Source organism: Chelmon rostratus, chromosome 15 (assembly GCF_017976325.1).
Source record: "Chelmon rostratus isolate fCheRos1 chromosome 15, fCheRos1.pri, whole genome shotgun sequence".
NCBI classification, from domain to species: Eukaryota; Metazoa; Chordata; class Actinopteri; order Chaetodontiformes; family Chaetodontidae; genus Chelmon; species Chelmon rostratus.
The window spans coordinates 4,423,470-4,439,490 of record NC_055672.1 but is presented as its reverse complement, the minus strand read 5'-3'; the positions used below and the strand labels follow the sequence as shown (position 1 = coordinate 4,439,490).

At 42.3% G+C, this 16,021-nt stretch overlaps 3 protein-coding genes across 3 annotated transcripts; all 3 read left to right on the top strand.

Moving 5' to 3' along the window:
• Positions 1-1,729: 1,729 nt before the first annotated feature.
• On the top strand, positions 1,730-3,492 carry LOC121618681 (nanos homolog 1-like). The gene has a single exon (XM_041954229.1). It carries the CDS (start codon positions 1,830-1,832, stop codon positions 2,511-2,513), a length of 684 nt encoding a protein of 227 aa, XP_041810163.1. The 5' UTR covers positions 1,730-1,829; the 3' UTR covers positions 2,514-3,492.
• Positions 3,493-7,492: 4,000 nt separating this feature from the next.
• si:dkey-33c12.3 (uncharacterized protein LOC335380 homolog) lies at positions 7,493-9,772 on the top strand. Its single transcript, XM_041953968.1, has 3 exons — positions 7,493-8,500; positions 9,173-9,297; positions 9,484-9,772. The coding sequence occupies exons 1-3, from the start codon at positions 7,493-7,495 to the stop codon at positions 9,542-9,544; spliced, it is 1,194 nt and encodes a 397-aa protein (XP_041809902.1). The 3' UTR covers positions 9,545-9,772.
• Positions 9,773-12,499: 2,727 nt separating this feature from the next.
• mrps26 (mitochondrial ribosomal protein S26) lies at positions 12,500-14,381 on the top strand. Its single transcript, XM_041954318.1, has 4 exons — positions 12,500-12,860; positions 13,467-13,613; positions 13,766-13,889; positions 14,004-14,381. The coding sequence occupies exons 1-4, from the start codon at positions 12,640-12,642 to the stop codon at positions 14,133-14,135; spliced, it is 624 nt and encodes a 207-aa protein (XP_041810252.1). The 5' UTR covers positions 12,500-12,639; the 3' UTR covers positions 14,136-14,381.
• The last annotated feature ends 1,640 nt before the right edge of the window (positions 14,382-16,021 follow it).

Genomic DNA, 16,021 nt, shown 5'->3' with positions numbered 1-16,021 from the left:
GGAAGGCTGGTTGTGAGCACAAAGCCGTGGACTCAGGGGAAGCAGAACAGGTGCAGGGAGGAGGACACTGCAGCTTCACGTGAAAACGACTCAGTATAGGTTCATCGGTGCAGGAGGGGATCTGCTAATGTCGTCAAAACCACCACCCTGATTTTTGTCTTTATTTTTTGTGTCAAATGGTCATTGTTGTGATGTCGCTGCACTCTCTGCCCTCGAAATGTCCTGTCAAGCAAACAAAGGGGCCTGTATGAGACTACTTCCTTACTTTTTTTTTTTGCTGATGATGCTACTCATTCTAACTCCCCAGTTATTTTATTCAAAGTTGTGTGTCATGACTGTTTCATCCCAACATGCTTTACGTTTGGGACTTTCAGGATGTAAAGAATCATTTATCTTAAAGGATAGTTTCACATACTTTCAAGTCTGTCTTAAAACAATACTCACACATTGAATGTACATTAAACAGTTTTGGTGACTGTAATCGCTCCTCCTCTAAATATGGACCATGACGAGATCCCTTTCTAATGTAAGAGACGTGGGGTAAATAGCTGTATTATAAGATAGACTTGAAAGATGTGAATCTATCTTTTAGGACTCATTTTAATCTCAAACTCTTCAGAATGTAGGGTGTTGCTGTTGTCTACTTGTGACCCCTTTTCTGTAAATTGTGGTATTTGACTCTTCTTACACTGGGGAGAAACTGAAGTGCTGCAAAGGAGTGGACACTTTAAAAAATGTGTTTCTTGATGCAGCCTGATCTGCAAACACCAGTCAGCATATTCTTGTTTATTGTCTATAATGTCATCAAAAGTGAAACAGACTACAGCTGCAAATTCTGGCATTTTGTCTCATGATTTTACACGTAAAGATCAGTTTAGTAGACACGGTTAGTACTATAATGTTTTCTGTGGCTCTGGAGAAGCTTTGTCAAGTCTGAGAAAATAAGCCTGAGCTTAGCCTAGACCAGTATCTGGCCCTAAACCTTCAGGGGGGGACACAATAGCTATGTAGGAGTCCGTGGTTTTGGAGCTTGAGCCAAGCTGGGGACAATAAGTCAAGGTGTCTTGTTCTCTGCTGCATCGATTTTGATTATTCCTTTCCTTTTTTTTTTTTTTTTAATTTTCATGGGGGTGTAATACAAAACCAGTGGAGGGCCCCTTTAAATAAACTGTTATTGCTGCTGCTGGAAGCAAACAAAGCATCATTTCTACTTCTGTCAGTCAAAAACCTTTTAAAGCCTGCCTGTAAATTAAAGGTAAAATCACTGGGGCAAAATTGACCCAGTTTGTTTTAATATAACTCCACCTCAGCTATGGGTTGACTTTGCTCAGTACCCATGATGAGAACACCATGTAAGACAAGGGGTGGCAAGGCAAAATAGGCATTGTGGCCTATTTCTCTCCAAGCGTTCTCCTTAGATTTAAAAATGCGAGGATAAAACAGCCCATTAAATAATCATGTGAAGGAAAAACATATCAGTCCCTCTTAAGCAGGATAAATAGGATAAAATGCTGCTGTAACACAAAGAGATACTCTTTCAGAGGTAATAGTCATATTGTGGGAGGGAAACTGATTTCCTCAGCTCAGTAACTCCCTGCTCTGCCCTGTAGACCCTCCTATGGGGCCAGAGAGATAATCAACTTGAACCAAACCACGCCCCCCTGTTTTATTCCGGGGAATTTATCAGCGCCTACATGTTGAGTGCGCTCTACACTAGACCCAGCAAGAGAGGAGAGTAGATCCCGTCCACAGACTACCCATGCTGACAGACACACCGTCCGAAACGCCTATTCACCTCTGTGGGCATTAAACTCTGCAGCTCTGACAGGATGGATTTTCTTGACCGCGAGTACCTGGAAGCGCGGTCTCCGTATGATTACACCTTTAATTTCTGGAACGACTACCTCGGCCTGTCGACACTTGTCGCCAAAAACAAGATCAACAGCCCGTCCTGCAGCCCCAACTCTATAACCGAGTCTCTTAAAGCGACCCTGGGCTTGGAGGACGACTCCCCGGTTTGCTCCTGCGTAATTGGGCACGGCAGGGACAGCGACGGACACTTGGAATGCTGCTGCGCGGCCCCCGGCTCTCCGCCGATCTCCATCTATGATCTCAAGGAGCGCATCTCGCTTCTCAGGCCGTACGAACACCTTGCTGGTGATTCGCCGCTGGGAGACAGAGATTCGCCCTCTTACAGGGGCAGCTTCGCCGGCCTCGACCTGCTCTCCATGGACAGAAGGCGCAAACAGACTCAGAGGGGCAAGCCGGAGCCGAAGGTGTGCGTCTTCTGTCGGAATAATGGCGCGCCGGAGGAAGTTTACGGCACCCATATCCTGAAGACAGCGGACGGCAGAGTCCTGTGCCCCATCCTACGGGCATACACCTGCCCCCTCTGCAGCGCCAACGGCGACAATGCGCACACCATCAAGTACTGCCCGCTTTCTAAAGATCAGGCGAGCCAGAGGGTGGCAAAGGGGGGCAGAGCGATTGGCAAAAGGCTGAAAATCTTCTAAGCGAGGAGATGAATGAAGTTTGAGTTGCACTGTAAATTACTAGTGTGTATGGCAGTAATTTTGCCCCATTTCATGCACAAGACAAGTCTGGAGAGGAAGATTTTAAGAAATTAAGATTTTTATTGATTTTTTTGTATGTGTCACTGCTTCATTTGTAATGTTTTCGTCTATCTTGTAACTCTATGGGCACATAGTTTACACTTGGACGCACTGCGCGCAATGTTTCCCCCCCTGCAGCACTCTTGAGGACTTGGTGATTAAAAATGAACCAAAGTACTGTACAGATCGACCTGTGAATGACCACCTTCATGCTGTAATCAGAAGTTGCTGTGTTTCAAGAAGCACAGTGCCAGTGCAAACAGCCCTGTGCATGTCAGCGGGCGGCTCTGGGTTTATGAGATGCCAACATAAATGAATATGCAGCACTCCTGATATGAATGTCTAGTCCCATAGTTCATTGGTCCATGGGTGGAAGAAGTCTGACAGGCCATGCAAGATATACTCCTTTATATCAAGCACATTTTTTTCCTGAGATAAATGTTTTCTACCAAAGGAATACACATTTTGTATTGAAAATTAGCCTAAAGGTAATTTCTGTATTGTTTATATGTTGGATGTCTTATATTCTTTACGTGATTTTATGTGGATAGTATTTTGCAGATTTCAACTGAATGTAAAACAGCGGAAGGTAGATCTGACATGCAGTTTACCTACATGCTCTTCAAGTGGCTCCAAGCTCTATTATTTCAGTTTACTGTCATAACTTTAAAAAAAAAAAAGGATGATGAATTGACTTTTTCACATGGAAACGATTTCCTGCAATTCTTGTAAATGTATTAAAGGGGTGAACAATTTTAGCAAAGAAAAGCCTGACATTCCAAAGTCTTTATCTGTCAATAGAAATGTTTTTATTTTTACCTTATGTATCATTGGGAAGTATATTCACTGTAAATGACCTCTGAATAAACATGTAATTTGCTTTTTTTTTTTTTACTATATGGAACGACAGCTGATTTTAATATACCAGGAATCACTCCTGATTCTCTACACTCTGCACTTGTGATGTAGTTGACCAAATATGCTATTTTACGTTAAGATTTGTTTTCTCTCACATAACTGAATTAGCATTTTCTCAACTATTTCATCTGAAAACATCTGTAGGCTAATCGTCACGCTGACATGTGATGCAAGGGCATCACCTAGTGTTGAAAACCTTAAACGACAACATCCCCTGCAGTAAAGATCTGAACTGGACTCATGTATAAGCGCTGGGATGTTTCCTAGAGATGATTTATTATGCTTTCTGATGGATTGGTTGTTGCCATGTGAGACAAGATTAGGAAGGTATTTTAAAGTCAGGTCTGAACAAAACCTCAGCTATCTGGGGCAAAATCTTCCTACTGCAACACTATCATTGAATGTTAATATCAAGGGATGGCCCACCAAGAAAGACTCTGATATTACAAATGTGACATACATTATACATCATCAGTCACAGAGCTTACTGGGGAGAGTTTCTTAGCTGTTTGGCGCATGTAATTTGGGCTTGTAATAATAGCTGCAGAAGAAACTTTAAAAAATTTGATCTATGGATTCCTGTGAGCAACAATAAGATTATTCTGAAAGTCGCTTTTTGAGCATGAAAAAACTGAGGGATCTACATCTAATATGTCAAATAATCCCACTTTGATCACACTCCAGCTAAATGAGTGGGAAAATATTTTTTTTGTTATTTTGGATGAGCTTTCCCTTTAAATGTTGAGCAATCGATGAGTTTCATTGACCTCTATTGGCAACAGCTAAAAACTGCAACAAACATAAATAGGCCGTATCCACCTCTATGACAGTGATCAATACACAGTAAAGCGTGCCAATAGTTGGGTCAGCGTTCCTGTGGATGCCCAGTATTCATGTTAAATCGTTAGGCTATGCAGGCTTATCATGCTTTGCTGTCATACTGAGCCCTCTGACAGGTGTCACCACTCTATAGCCCTGATCTTTAATATACCTTTAGGCTGCCTTAAATCCTACTGTCATCGAAGCAAAGAGCACACAGTCAGCGGTGTGGCCGGTCTTATATCTACATTGCAGCTGCTCAGCTAAGTCTATCTGGTTCTGATAGACTTAGCAATAGCCACTAGCTAGCAACTCCACTGGTATTAGAAACGTCCGCTGAATTATGTCCGGTGACCTGTCTTACCAAATAAAGGAACATGGTTTCAATATGAATTTGTGTGTGAGGGTAACAGTGCAGATACACACACACACACACGCGCGCACACACACACACACACACACACACACAGTGTAACACTTCCCTCCATTGCAAGTTATAGCCATTGATAAAAGCCTTTGGGTGTTGCTGAGACAATATGCTTTTATTCCACTGCAGAAATTTTGACTTGTCATAACAGGAAAAGCACGGGCTCTGTTCTAAAGTGTCCCAGTAAGCAGTGGTGGACAAAGTAAAAGTAAAGGTAAAGGTATTAGCATAAAAAGTACACTTGAATGAACCAGCAGTAAAAATCTGGCCGCTTTTCAGAGTCATACATTATTTTACTGGATTATGATTAGTGGTACATTAATATATTGCTGGACATCTTAACATATAATGATATCATGATTTAGTAGTTGATTTATATGTTGTATTAATAAAACTCTTAATCTGCAAAGTAAAGTGGATTAAAAAATACAATATTGGCTTCCAAAATGTAGTGGAGTAGAAGTATCAAGAAACATAAAAAGGAAATATTCAAGTGAGTACCTCAAAATTGTACAAAAAGTACAGCAGGTGAATAAATGTACATTCCACCAGCACAACCCTGAAAGTGTGTAAAGAAAGACTGCTGGTGGGAGCATTTTGGTAGAAAGTCTTTCTAAATATAACGTTTTACTGGTAGATCTGTGGATTCTTGTGAGTAACCACACCGTGTTTGCAAACAGACACCACCACTGAGTTTTAAAATGTCCACAAATCAACTGTAAACTGGATTTGAGTGAACTAAGTGTGAAATACAGCATGGCTTGACTAATCAAGCAAAGACACTGAATCTTCTACAGATGGCACACTAACCAGGTGCAGAAGCTGCAAACTAAGTTCAGCTGAACCCTCTGTGTCTCCCTACGTGACAAAAATGTTGTTGTTTTTGTTGAATGAACTGTCCCTTTAAATGTTAGGTAATCAGTGAGCGTAACTGACCTCTTCTTGGTAATGAATAAAAAGAAGCAGAGCTGCTTCTCATGTTTTACTTTGGCAAGCATTAAAATTTCAGTATGGGAGCAAAAGCTAATTGAGGACTTTGCGTGGCTGAATGGTGTCACCTACTGGCATAATATCACCACTTTGTCATTTGCTTTTTAGGCTTGAAAACATCGTTTAGCGTTTGTAGCTGAAGGGTGGTGTTGAACTCTTCTCCACAGCACCAGGCTTTGTTCAAATTTCTGATGTTTTAGGATAATTAAGGTACGGTTTTAAGGTAATTTTGGAGCATTCCCAATGTTAAAAAATATTTTGTTCCCAAACAGATGTTTCAGCAGCTGGCGGGGCTGGCTGAATCATCAGTTTTGATCAAAAACTAAATTAACACTCTGCTCATAAATTATGGTCATTTTGTGCTAGAAATTTGAATTGTTTTCTCATTAAGCTGTTTGATTTTTAATGTATTCCCCTTGACTAGCCAGCTGCAGAGACAAATGAGTGTCAGGTGGCAAATAGTGATCCTGACACCCTCTAGGAGTATAATGTCAGCTTTAAAGAGACTGTCCTCCAACTGCCACCAGTCTGGAAGTGTCTGTCACCAAAACCATGTCCTTGAGCAGAAATCTGAATCGCTTCCTGTATAAGAACACTAGCTTGATGCCTCTTTTTCAACAAACAAGAAGGGTACCCTCTGACTCATCTCTGGATGTTAAACCGCAGGACTGTTTTTCTGTGTCAGCAGATACAGATAACACTTTCTTCCTCAGTCGTGTCTCCCACACACTGTTGGATCGAGAACATCAGTGACTCATCAATTTGCAATCTACATAGATCAAATAGATGCGTCTGAAGATACTCAAGGAACAATTGCAGTATTCAGGGCATTGCAAAGGAGTAGAAAAAGAAAGGCAAAAAAATGAATAGAGGAGATAAAAAGAAAAGTGCATAGAAGAAAATACTGCTTTTGGAATATATGCAAAGTAAAAAGGTAATAAAGTAAAGCATCAGCAGTCTGTGTAATGTTCAGTTAGCAGTAAAGGGTTTTGACGGGCTAATGTGGCATTATTCGATCATCATTCAGATAAAACACTTAGCAGGTTTCAATCACATCAGTCTATTTAAGTACCAAGCAGTCTTCATGGTAATTAATTTATTGTCTTCTACATTAAAACCTTATAGTGCCTGGCTCTTAACGTATATGGCCCGTTGCTCTGTCTTTATGCACTATGTATTGATCTCTCTAACTGGGTTGTGGAAAAGACTTTGTTTCAAGTCATTTTCACAAGGTTTGCCCCAGTTTTTTTCACTTTACTGATGTGGATGTGTTCATTGATTGAGAGCTGCATCTCAGCCTGCATTGAAGGCATAAAGTAGAGTGAAATGTGCCTCCAGAAATGCACAGAATAATGAGAGTAACTGCAATTGCAATGCCATTTTTTAGGGCAGATTAAAAGAAAACCTGCTCTACCACATCAACTCCACCTGCCATGGCTGAGAGTGAGCCTGAAAACCAATCTCCTCTCTCCTCACTGCAGCAGTCTGCTATTGGCCTGGTGCATGCTGACAGCACTGATGTTTCTCTGTGGTGGAGGGGGGTGGGCAGCCTCACTCTATAAAAGCCAGGGATCTGCAGCATCACTGAGCTGGTGCAGTGCAAAAACGCTCGCTCATCCTCACCGATGGTGTGCAGAACAAGGGGGACATAAAAAACCTTCTGAAACTAAAAACATCCATATCCTTTTCTTAAACAAACAAAAAAATCCACAACAAAAAATTCATCATGAGCTACGATTCCTACCTCTCCTACCGCCGCCCTTGGGACAGCTACAGAGGCGCCCAATCCACCACCAAATCCTCCATGTCTTCCTCCCTCTTCTCTTCTCCTCGAGCTCCTCCGTCTGGGAAGAGGATCCTGAGGCTGGCCTCCTCTTCCCTGCCAGATGGGTCTGAGCGGATGGACCTGGCCCAGGCCAGCTCCCTCAACACAGAGCTGCTGGGCCTGCGCTCCCAGGAGAGGGAGCAGCTAGTGGACCTGAATGACCGCTTCGCCACCTATATCGAGAAGGTGAGGAACCTGGAGCTGCAGAACCGAGCCCTGCTGGCCGAGCTGGAGGCGCTGAGGAGGCGGCAGAACGACCCGTCCCGTCTGCAGATGCTCTATGAGGGCCAGGCGCGGAGTTTGAGGGCCATGATAGACTCGGAGAACGGGGAAAAGATGCGGATGGAGGCGGAGAGAGACTACCTGCGTGATGTGTATGAGCAGATGAAGGAGCGCTATGAGGAGGAGATGAGGCGACGTATGGATGCTGAGGAGGCCCTGCAGAGGGCCAGGGAGGAGGCCAGCAGGGCCGTGCTCTCCAACTGTGATGCCGAGGCCACTGTGGTCTCTCTGTGTGATGAGATGGTGTTCCTGAAGAAAGTCTTTGCAGAGGAGCAGGCAGAGCTGCAGGCCCAGCTGCAGGTGGCTAACATCAGCGTGGATGTGGAGGTGTCCCGGCCCGACCTCTCCACCGCCCTGCGAGACATCCGGGCGCAGTACGAGCGGCTGGCAAACAAGAACATGCAGGCCGCCGAGGACTGGTACAAGAGCAAGTTCGCAAGTGTGGCGGAGATGGCCAGCAAAAACAACGAGGCCGTGCACGCCATCCGGGAGGAGACCATGGAGTACCGGAGGCTGCTTCAGTCCCGCTCCTCGGAGATCGAAGCTCTCCGGAACGTCATCGACTCCCTAAATAAGCAACTGGAGGATCTGGAGGAGACGCAGGCCAAAGAGGTGGCAAAGTATCAGGTGAATAAGGGATATTTAGGTCCTGATTTGCATGAACATTCACCCAGTAGGGGAACTAATATGTGGTGCCTGGTCTGGTTATCTGCCCATGACTTGAGAAGTATTGTGCTCTCAGATCAGAAGAAATCTTTTTCAAATATTTTTTAAGAGCGTTTCTGCTCCCAACAGATGTGAAAGGAAAAGAGACAAAAAAGACGAGAAGATGGTGTGTAAAGGGCCTTGGCCTCAAGGTTGGACACAGGAATAAGAAGTTATATCAACAGACACCACCCAGAACAAAAAAAAGCACTCTATGCGTAGAAAGTAGAGAAACAGCAGGAAGAAGCCATGCTTCATTTTGCGACAAGATGTAAATATATTCTCTGCAGCAGCTACACCCTCCCCATACTGTAGTGCTCAGCAGGAAATGATGGCAGACTCACAGCAGAGGTGAAAATCTGCAAGGTTACTGTCTAATTAAACGGAGAGAGCACATCATAGCTACACACAAAAAATGATCAAGGATTTCAAAAAAGTGTATTTCTTAATTTACTACTTTGCAATCAATTCTGACGTAAATCTCTTCAAGCAATAACAACCTGATTCTGGTTTTATCTTTTTGTGTCAAGCATCACTAATTGCGATGTTTGATAATGAATGACCATGTTTTTTGGGGTTTTTTTGCATTCATAGGTGAGGATAAGTGAGCTGGAGCGGGATATCACTGACGCTAAGCAAGAGATGGCGCGCTATCTGAGAGAGTACCAAGACCTTCTCAATGTGAAGATGGCCCTTGACATTGAAATAGCTGCGTACAGGTGAGATCTGGCTTCTCCACCAATACTGGACACTGAACAAACATTTCTGATGTCATTACTTTCTCTGAGGCCAAATGTTTTAAAAGACCTTGTTTATTTTATTTTTAATCTCACTTGACCTACAGAAATTATGTTGTATGCAAACAAATACACAGTAAAGAGAATCCGTTTGCTTTATCTTTTCAGAAAACTTCTGGAGGGGGAAGAGATTCGACTGGCTTATCCATCCCTTCCCGCCCTAAACTAAAACCCAAATGCCACCAGCCTGGCAAAAACCTGAATTCTTCACACCCGTCATTCCTGCCCTGACCTGAACACCACCCCTCTCTCTCCCTCATTTCTCTTACTTTCTCCCCTCTGCCATCTTTCCCCCAAAAAGTACTCCTTCCTTTACTCCTCCCAAAACCAAACGGCAAACCAAAGCTCATCGTTCTCAAGACAGATGCGCCCTTGTGCTAAACAAGAGGTCCACCAGAAGTCCCCCTTCTTCTACACACGTTCTGACACCACACATCAAGAAGATGGCAAACTGTAAAATGCAGAGTGGCTGCACTGCATTAGTTACATAGCTATATCGGACAGCAATATTGTTTTGGCTGAGTTCCTTTCTGTCACACGTTAAGGTCCAAGCAGCAGGGTCGCTATTCGACTCATCTGAACCCTCATTGTGCAAACATTTGACCAATTGTTTGTGAAGGAGGACAAAAACGCATTTTCTCTCCTGATGCTTGGACTTCATCTGTGTTTTAACTGATGCAAGAAACCTGCAGCATTATTGACTGGGAGCTCTACCAATCGATTATGCATTGTCCTGCACCCCTGGTTCTGTAGTAGTAGTCAGTGAACCAGTAACCTTAACAATTTCTTTTCACTATATTAAAAACCCATTTTTGTCCTTTTTAATGATTCTTCCTCTGCATTTACATCCACACAACTACAAGTTTTGGTTGGTTTAAAGACCAGAGTGAGTTTGGGTGTTTCTATTTGGCCGGTTGTTTAAATTTCTAATTTCTAATAAAACTGTGTCTTTTCCTGCATAACCGTCTGGACATGTAAATGCTGTGGAAGACTAATTGTTACTGGTTTCTCTTAATATTCATGCAGTGTGTCTCGCAGCCTATCTGCATTCAATTTTGTTTCTGTTCTGTGAGTTCATTCAAAGCTAAATGATGAAACTGAAAGATAACTGCAGGAGCCCCTTGTTGTTCGTCTGCTGGTTTTAAATCTAAATGGTGCTTTACATCTGTGAAACTAATTCAGTCTGCACCATTACGCTCGATGTACCTGTAACAGCCGGCAACAAGCTGAATAAACATATAACTGACCTGCAAATCAGTTCACATCTCCTGTTTTCCTTTGGTTGCATTTCAAAGTTGTGTCTCCTCTGTAACTCTCATGTACTACACAATTATTTGCCTGTGTGTTGCCTAGTTTATAGACTAATGACTGATTGCATAGTTAAAGGGATATTACATCTGCAATTGACAATAGTGAATATTTCCATTAATGATTTCTGACTTGAGCTTGGATATTTTCATTTCACAAAAGCTTAAATTTCTACTTACCTACAGCTCTCAGTGACACAGGAACAACACACAGCGGCACTGCACCATTTCCCATATTTCCGTGTTCCTGCCAAGCTGACTGTAGCTGTAATGTGTTGGTGCCTCGCCTCAGCAGGACCATCAGTCACCAGGCTGACACCAGGAATCCCACTTAACCCTAAAGAAACACAAGAAATGCAGTTTCCACATATATTTTTTCTGCGTATTGTGAGTGTAAAACAATAGTTCTGCATACAAAGGTGAAGTGTTGTGTATAACTGTTTTGAGTAATTAGAGGTACTCTCATTACTTAAATTTGCTGTAAATTTTTACAATCTTGATTCCAAAAAAGTTGTGACGCTGTGTAAAACATACGTATAAACATAATGCAGTCATACGTGCTGCTGCATCACATTCAGAATAAGCAGATATTTACAAAAATCAGTGAAGTCAGACATTAAATATGTTGTCTGTGTACTGTTTTCAGTTGAGTATATGTCAAAAGTTATTTGTAAATTGTCACATTCTTTTTCATGTTTTATGCGACATCCCAGCATTTGGAACTGGGGCTCTGCTTTTTAGGGCAAATAAAAGAATGAGTGACTCCATTTTCAATCAAGTACATTTTTGTGCTGAACCACTTTGGGAAAAACAAGAATTTAGGAGAAAGAGCTGCTGTTATGGCACACCTGCCACATCTTTTTGCAGTGAAAAAGCTTACTGATAAAGGAAAAATACTGAGATTGGTGAGAGTGTTTACTGTCTGAATGAAATTATTAATGGCATACATTCTGACATGTCTGATAGCAGAAAAACACAGATGTAATTACTAATATTACAAATGGCTGCATCCTATTCAGTTCTTCCAGTTCCAGTGAATATGGTGAATTCAGACCATTTTCGGGGCGAAATTGCAAATCAGGGATCAGGACTTTTATATTATCACAGTGGATTTTTTCATCAATGTGATAAAGTATCTTTGTCAGGCTTTTAATTTGCTGGATAAGCCAAAACAGACATCTTTTCCTCATGACTTTATCTAAAAACAGTTTCAGATATATGATATATGATTTCATCTATGTTGCCCACTCTCTCAGTAATTTGTTGGAGAGCTTAAAAAAATTGTAATTCTTTATATACTGCATAAAACAAATAACTCTGTCCAACTTGTTTATCTATTTTACATAAATTACTTTATTTGGGTTACCATCTTCCTTCCATCTTAAACTACTTTCATACAGTAAAACGCGGCCTGTAACGGCACAATGTGGACATTTAGCCCACATGTATTATAATTCATTGTTAATTACATCAAAGAGAACACAGGAGAAGCGCAAACTGGGAACATAAACTGGACATTATGCACAACACAATGTAAGCCGTGTGTGACAATTTCTCATTTAGCTATCTAGCTTAGCTAACTCGCTACCTAGCTCGGTAGCTAGCTAGCAATCTGCCGCTGTAGTTAGCTTTCTGGCGGAGTGTTAAATCACAGCAACACTGGTGTAGGAGAGTCGTGGACGATGAAAACTCTCTTTAAATGGATCCATGAGAAGCAGACTGCTATAAAAATCGTCTTTTCTGCCACCTACAGATGGCGGTAGAGTTTAAACGAGGTCTTAGCTACTTTGGTAAATACTTCCTTCGGTCAGAGGACACCAAAATGGCGGCTACTATATCTGTATAACGTTTCTGTGTCAATGTTAACTCACAGTGTTGGTTTCAGACCCGAAAACTGTACTAACCGTTACACTGAGCGACTAAGAAACTGCACCTGTGACCACATTTCGACGCCGACATGTTCCAGGTAATCGGCGGAAGGGGCGTGCAGGCGGCCCGGCTCTTCGCACCCAGGACGGCCGTGCTCGTGGAGGCCGTCCGGGGCAGAAAGTCGCGCACCGACCCGGTAGCCAAGTCCAAAGAGGGGCGAATCAAAGTGCCTGCCCCGGTCGATCCGGTGGAGATGGTCGTCCTCAAGGAGAGATACACGGAGTACCGGCTGATCACGAGGGCGCTTCGGTACGTTCAATTCCACAGTGTTAAAATCAGCATGTTTTGAATAACACAGGTAAAAATGTCTGGGATCAAAACCAACTGCATAAAATGCAAACCTAGTCGGTTCATCAATTAACAAATTGGCAAAAAGGTAATCAATATGTTAGGGAAAATGTAAAGAAGAAAAGAATTCACATCTAGCTTTTCAAATGCTCTTTTTCTTCGTGTTTTAAGATAATTATCTGGATATCTTTGCCTTTTGGACTATTATCCTTACAAAACAATATACTATTTATTTTTAGACCAAAGAATCAACAAATTATTTGAAAACATTGTTGGCAGATTATTTAAAATTAGAAATCATTGAAAGAATCTTTGTGTATTCATTTTCATCAAGTTTCAAAATTCTCCCTCAAAAAATACAGCGACATGACTTTTCTCTGACGCTGCTGATCATTACACTACATTACGTGTAACTGCAGGTGTCTAATAAACATCAAGGTTTGCTCCTAAATACAGCAAAAAAGAAATAATCAACAATGATTCATACGTCATGTTGATTTTGATTTGACTGAATTTAAATAGCTGGAATGAGTGAACTAACCTGGTTCTTTCTTCTGTTTTTGCCAGCCTGGAGTTCAAGGAGGAGATGCTTCGAAAGAAGTACGAGGAGGAGACGGGCTCCCTGGCGGAGGAGAGGGCGAGGCAGGAGATGGAGGAGCACCGCGCCCTCATGGCCTGGAACGACCAGGAGAACCTCCGCTTGCTCAAACTCAGGTAAGAAGAAGCTCGAAATGACCACATGAAGAAAAGAAGCGTGTCTGCAGTACTTCGCCTGCTGCCGGTTTTGTGTCTCGTATCCGTCTGTGTGGTTCTGGGTGTTGTCCTGTTCTAGAAGTGATGGCTCACCCTCCCTCTGTGTCTTTCAGGATACTGAGGATCCAGAAGGAAAAGGAGGAAGCCGAGCGCAGGCAGGTAGAAGCTGCCATTCAGCGTCAACGAGAACAGGAGGAACTGGTCAAAGAAAAAGAGAGGGAAATTCTGCAGTTGCAGGTATGACTTCCTCAATCTTTGCAAGAAAAAGGGATAAAATAGCCCAGTTTATCTTCATAAATACTGAAAATCCAAATTTGATCTCTGGCTTACTTTGACTTCTGACTCTTACAGGAGGATGCAAAGAACTTCATCACGCTGGAGAACATGGATCAACGTATAGAAGAAGCTCTGGACAATCCAAAGAATTATAACTTTGCCATTGACAAACAAGGGAGAGTTGTTAAACAGACAATGCTGCAGTGAAGCACCAGACTGAGCCGTACGTGTCTGTCGCAGAAGACAAACAAACAAAGACGGACGGACTGAGGACTGATCCGAGCTCAGTCTAATTCAGTAAACATGTGACGTGTTTTCATTAGCGGTAGCTTCTCACGTCAACAGGAAAGTATGAGCTTGAGTTCAGAATGAGACCGTGTTTCTGCCTGTATCTGGATGTGTGACGGACGCTGCCTGCCTGTATGTCAAGTAAATGTATGTTTATTTAGCGTTTCCACTGAATTATCTTTTTGAATGGTATAAGATGAAAGTGATCATTTTTCTTCTTCACTTTTAAAGCGAAATGCACTCAAACTGAATAACAGCGACTGGGAAACGATCTAAGACTTAAGATCAGGCTGTGAGAAACTAGTTGACATAAACAAGCAGTGGATGAATTTTCAGGACCTTTTTACTCAACAGAACAGTGACACCATCCTATTTGTTTTCATACTGTTAACATAGAAAAGTAGAAACGCAGTGGACAACAAGCAGATTCTGTCCTAAGTAAAGTTGGATTACCATTTGAGGAAAGGTGGGAAATTACTTTGGAGCCTCAGGCACCCTGAACGCACCACATTTGCAGTGTGTCCACTGGTTTTATGGGGGTTTGTAGTTAATATATTAATTGTCGAGGGCCTTCAGGTCAGTGGAGAAGTCTTTGTTTAAGAGGATTTCTCAGCATTTTCTTCTTTGTAGAGACGGAGACAGGAAACGTGGGTGGACAGAGAAGGACTGTGGTGTGAGATCTTTTAAAATTGAATTCTTGAATAATAATATAAACTTTAAACAACAATTTCATTTAGTTTTCATTACAGAAATGAAACAACATTCTGAGACAAATCTGCTGCATAGTGTTAAGAGGTTTTCTCACACCCCTCAATATTAAAGAGGCCTCATGACCCCACGTGAAGCATTGGCGACCCCTAGTGGTGGACGGAACCCTGAGGTTGGGAACCAGTGGCTTAGGAATTAACAATGAGGGGGAGGTGGAGACTTTAAATAGACACTTCTATACATTTTGTTTTGTTGTTCTGAAGTCTCATGAGAGGAGTTTTCACATCACAATCACATCCTTTGATCCTGCACTTCAAGCTCCTGCCCTGCAGGAGGCGCTGTGCGCAGCTCTCCTCGCTGTTGACGGTGTTTACTGCCAAACACAAATTTAAAGTGGCTCATGTATGGCAACGTGCTGCCGAACCAGTGTAATCCTCTTCTGTCAAGCCAGGCGTGCAGGTTGATGGGATGATGATAATCAGAGGTGAGGAAGTCAGGCGACCTGCAGCAGCTTCAGTGTGAACAGGGACTTTGTGACGGGAACACATGACCTGCAGCCAGTGTGGTTAAAGAACAGCAGTTTCTCTGGGAGATGACTTAAATATTTACCACCTCAGTGTTTATGTCACACTGACAGAAAGTGTACAAAACCTCATATAAACACAGAGTTCCCCCCTTCTGAACAACATGATGCGTCTCAGTGATGTTCTCTTTGAGGCCAATTTCAGATCCTTCATCTGTATCGGTTCCAAATATCCTCAGTTTTAATTGAGGGTTTGGAGTAGAGCTGAAATGGCAATTCATGACTATTTTAATAATTGATGAATCATTGAAGTGAATTTTGAAGCAGAATTTAGAAACTTTCTCTGGTTCCAGCTTCTTCAATGTGTGGATTTTTTGCTTTTCTCTTTATAACATCATAAACAGATCATATTGGGGGAGTGTTTTTGTTGGACAAAACAAGATATTTGAAGATGTTATCTTGGGCTGAATCTACTCATAGTACAGTGCTCAAAAGTATGTTCTGAGTTGCAGTGGTTTTATTTTTAGGACTCTCTATAAGATAATGGCATGTTATTACTGCTGTTTAAGCGTTA

Coding starts and splice junctions, on each gene's coding strand:
- LOC121618681 (XM_041954229.1), top strand. CDS start 1,830: ATGGATTTTCTTGACCGCGAGTACCTGGAAGCGCGGTCTCCGTATGAT.
- si:dkey-33c12.3 (XM_041953968.1), top strand. CDS start 7,493: ATGAGCTACGATTCCTACCTCTCCTACCGCCGCCCTTGGGACAGCTAC. Junction 8,501..9,172: donor AAGAGGTGGCAAAGTATCAG/GTGAATAAGGGA, acceptor TTGCATTCATAG/GTGAGGATAAGTGAGCTGGA. Junction 9,298..9,483: donor ATTGAAATAGCTGCGTACAG/GTGAGATCTGGC, acceptor TTATCTTTTCAG/AAAACTTCTGGAGGGGGAAG.
- mrps26 (XM_041954318.1), top strand. CDS start 12,640: ATGTTCCAGGTAATCGGCGGAAGGGGCGTGCAGGCGGCCCGGCTCTTC. Junction 12,861..13,466: donor CTGATCACGAGGGCGCTTCG/GTACGTTCAATT, acceptor TGTTTTTGCCAG/CCTGGAGTTCAAGGAGGAGA. Junction 13,890..14,003: donor GGGAAATTCTGCAGTTGCAG/GTATGACTTCCT, acceptor TGACTCTTACAG/GAGGATGCAAAGAACTTCAT.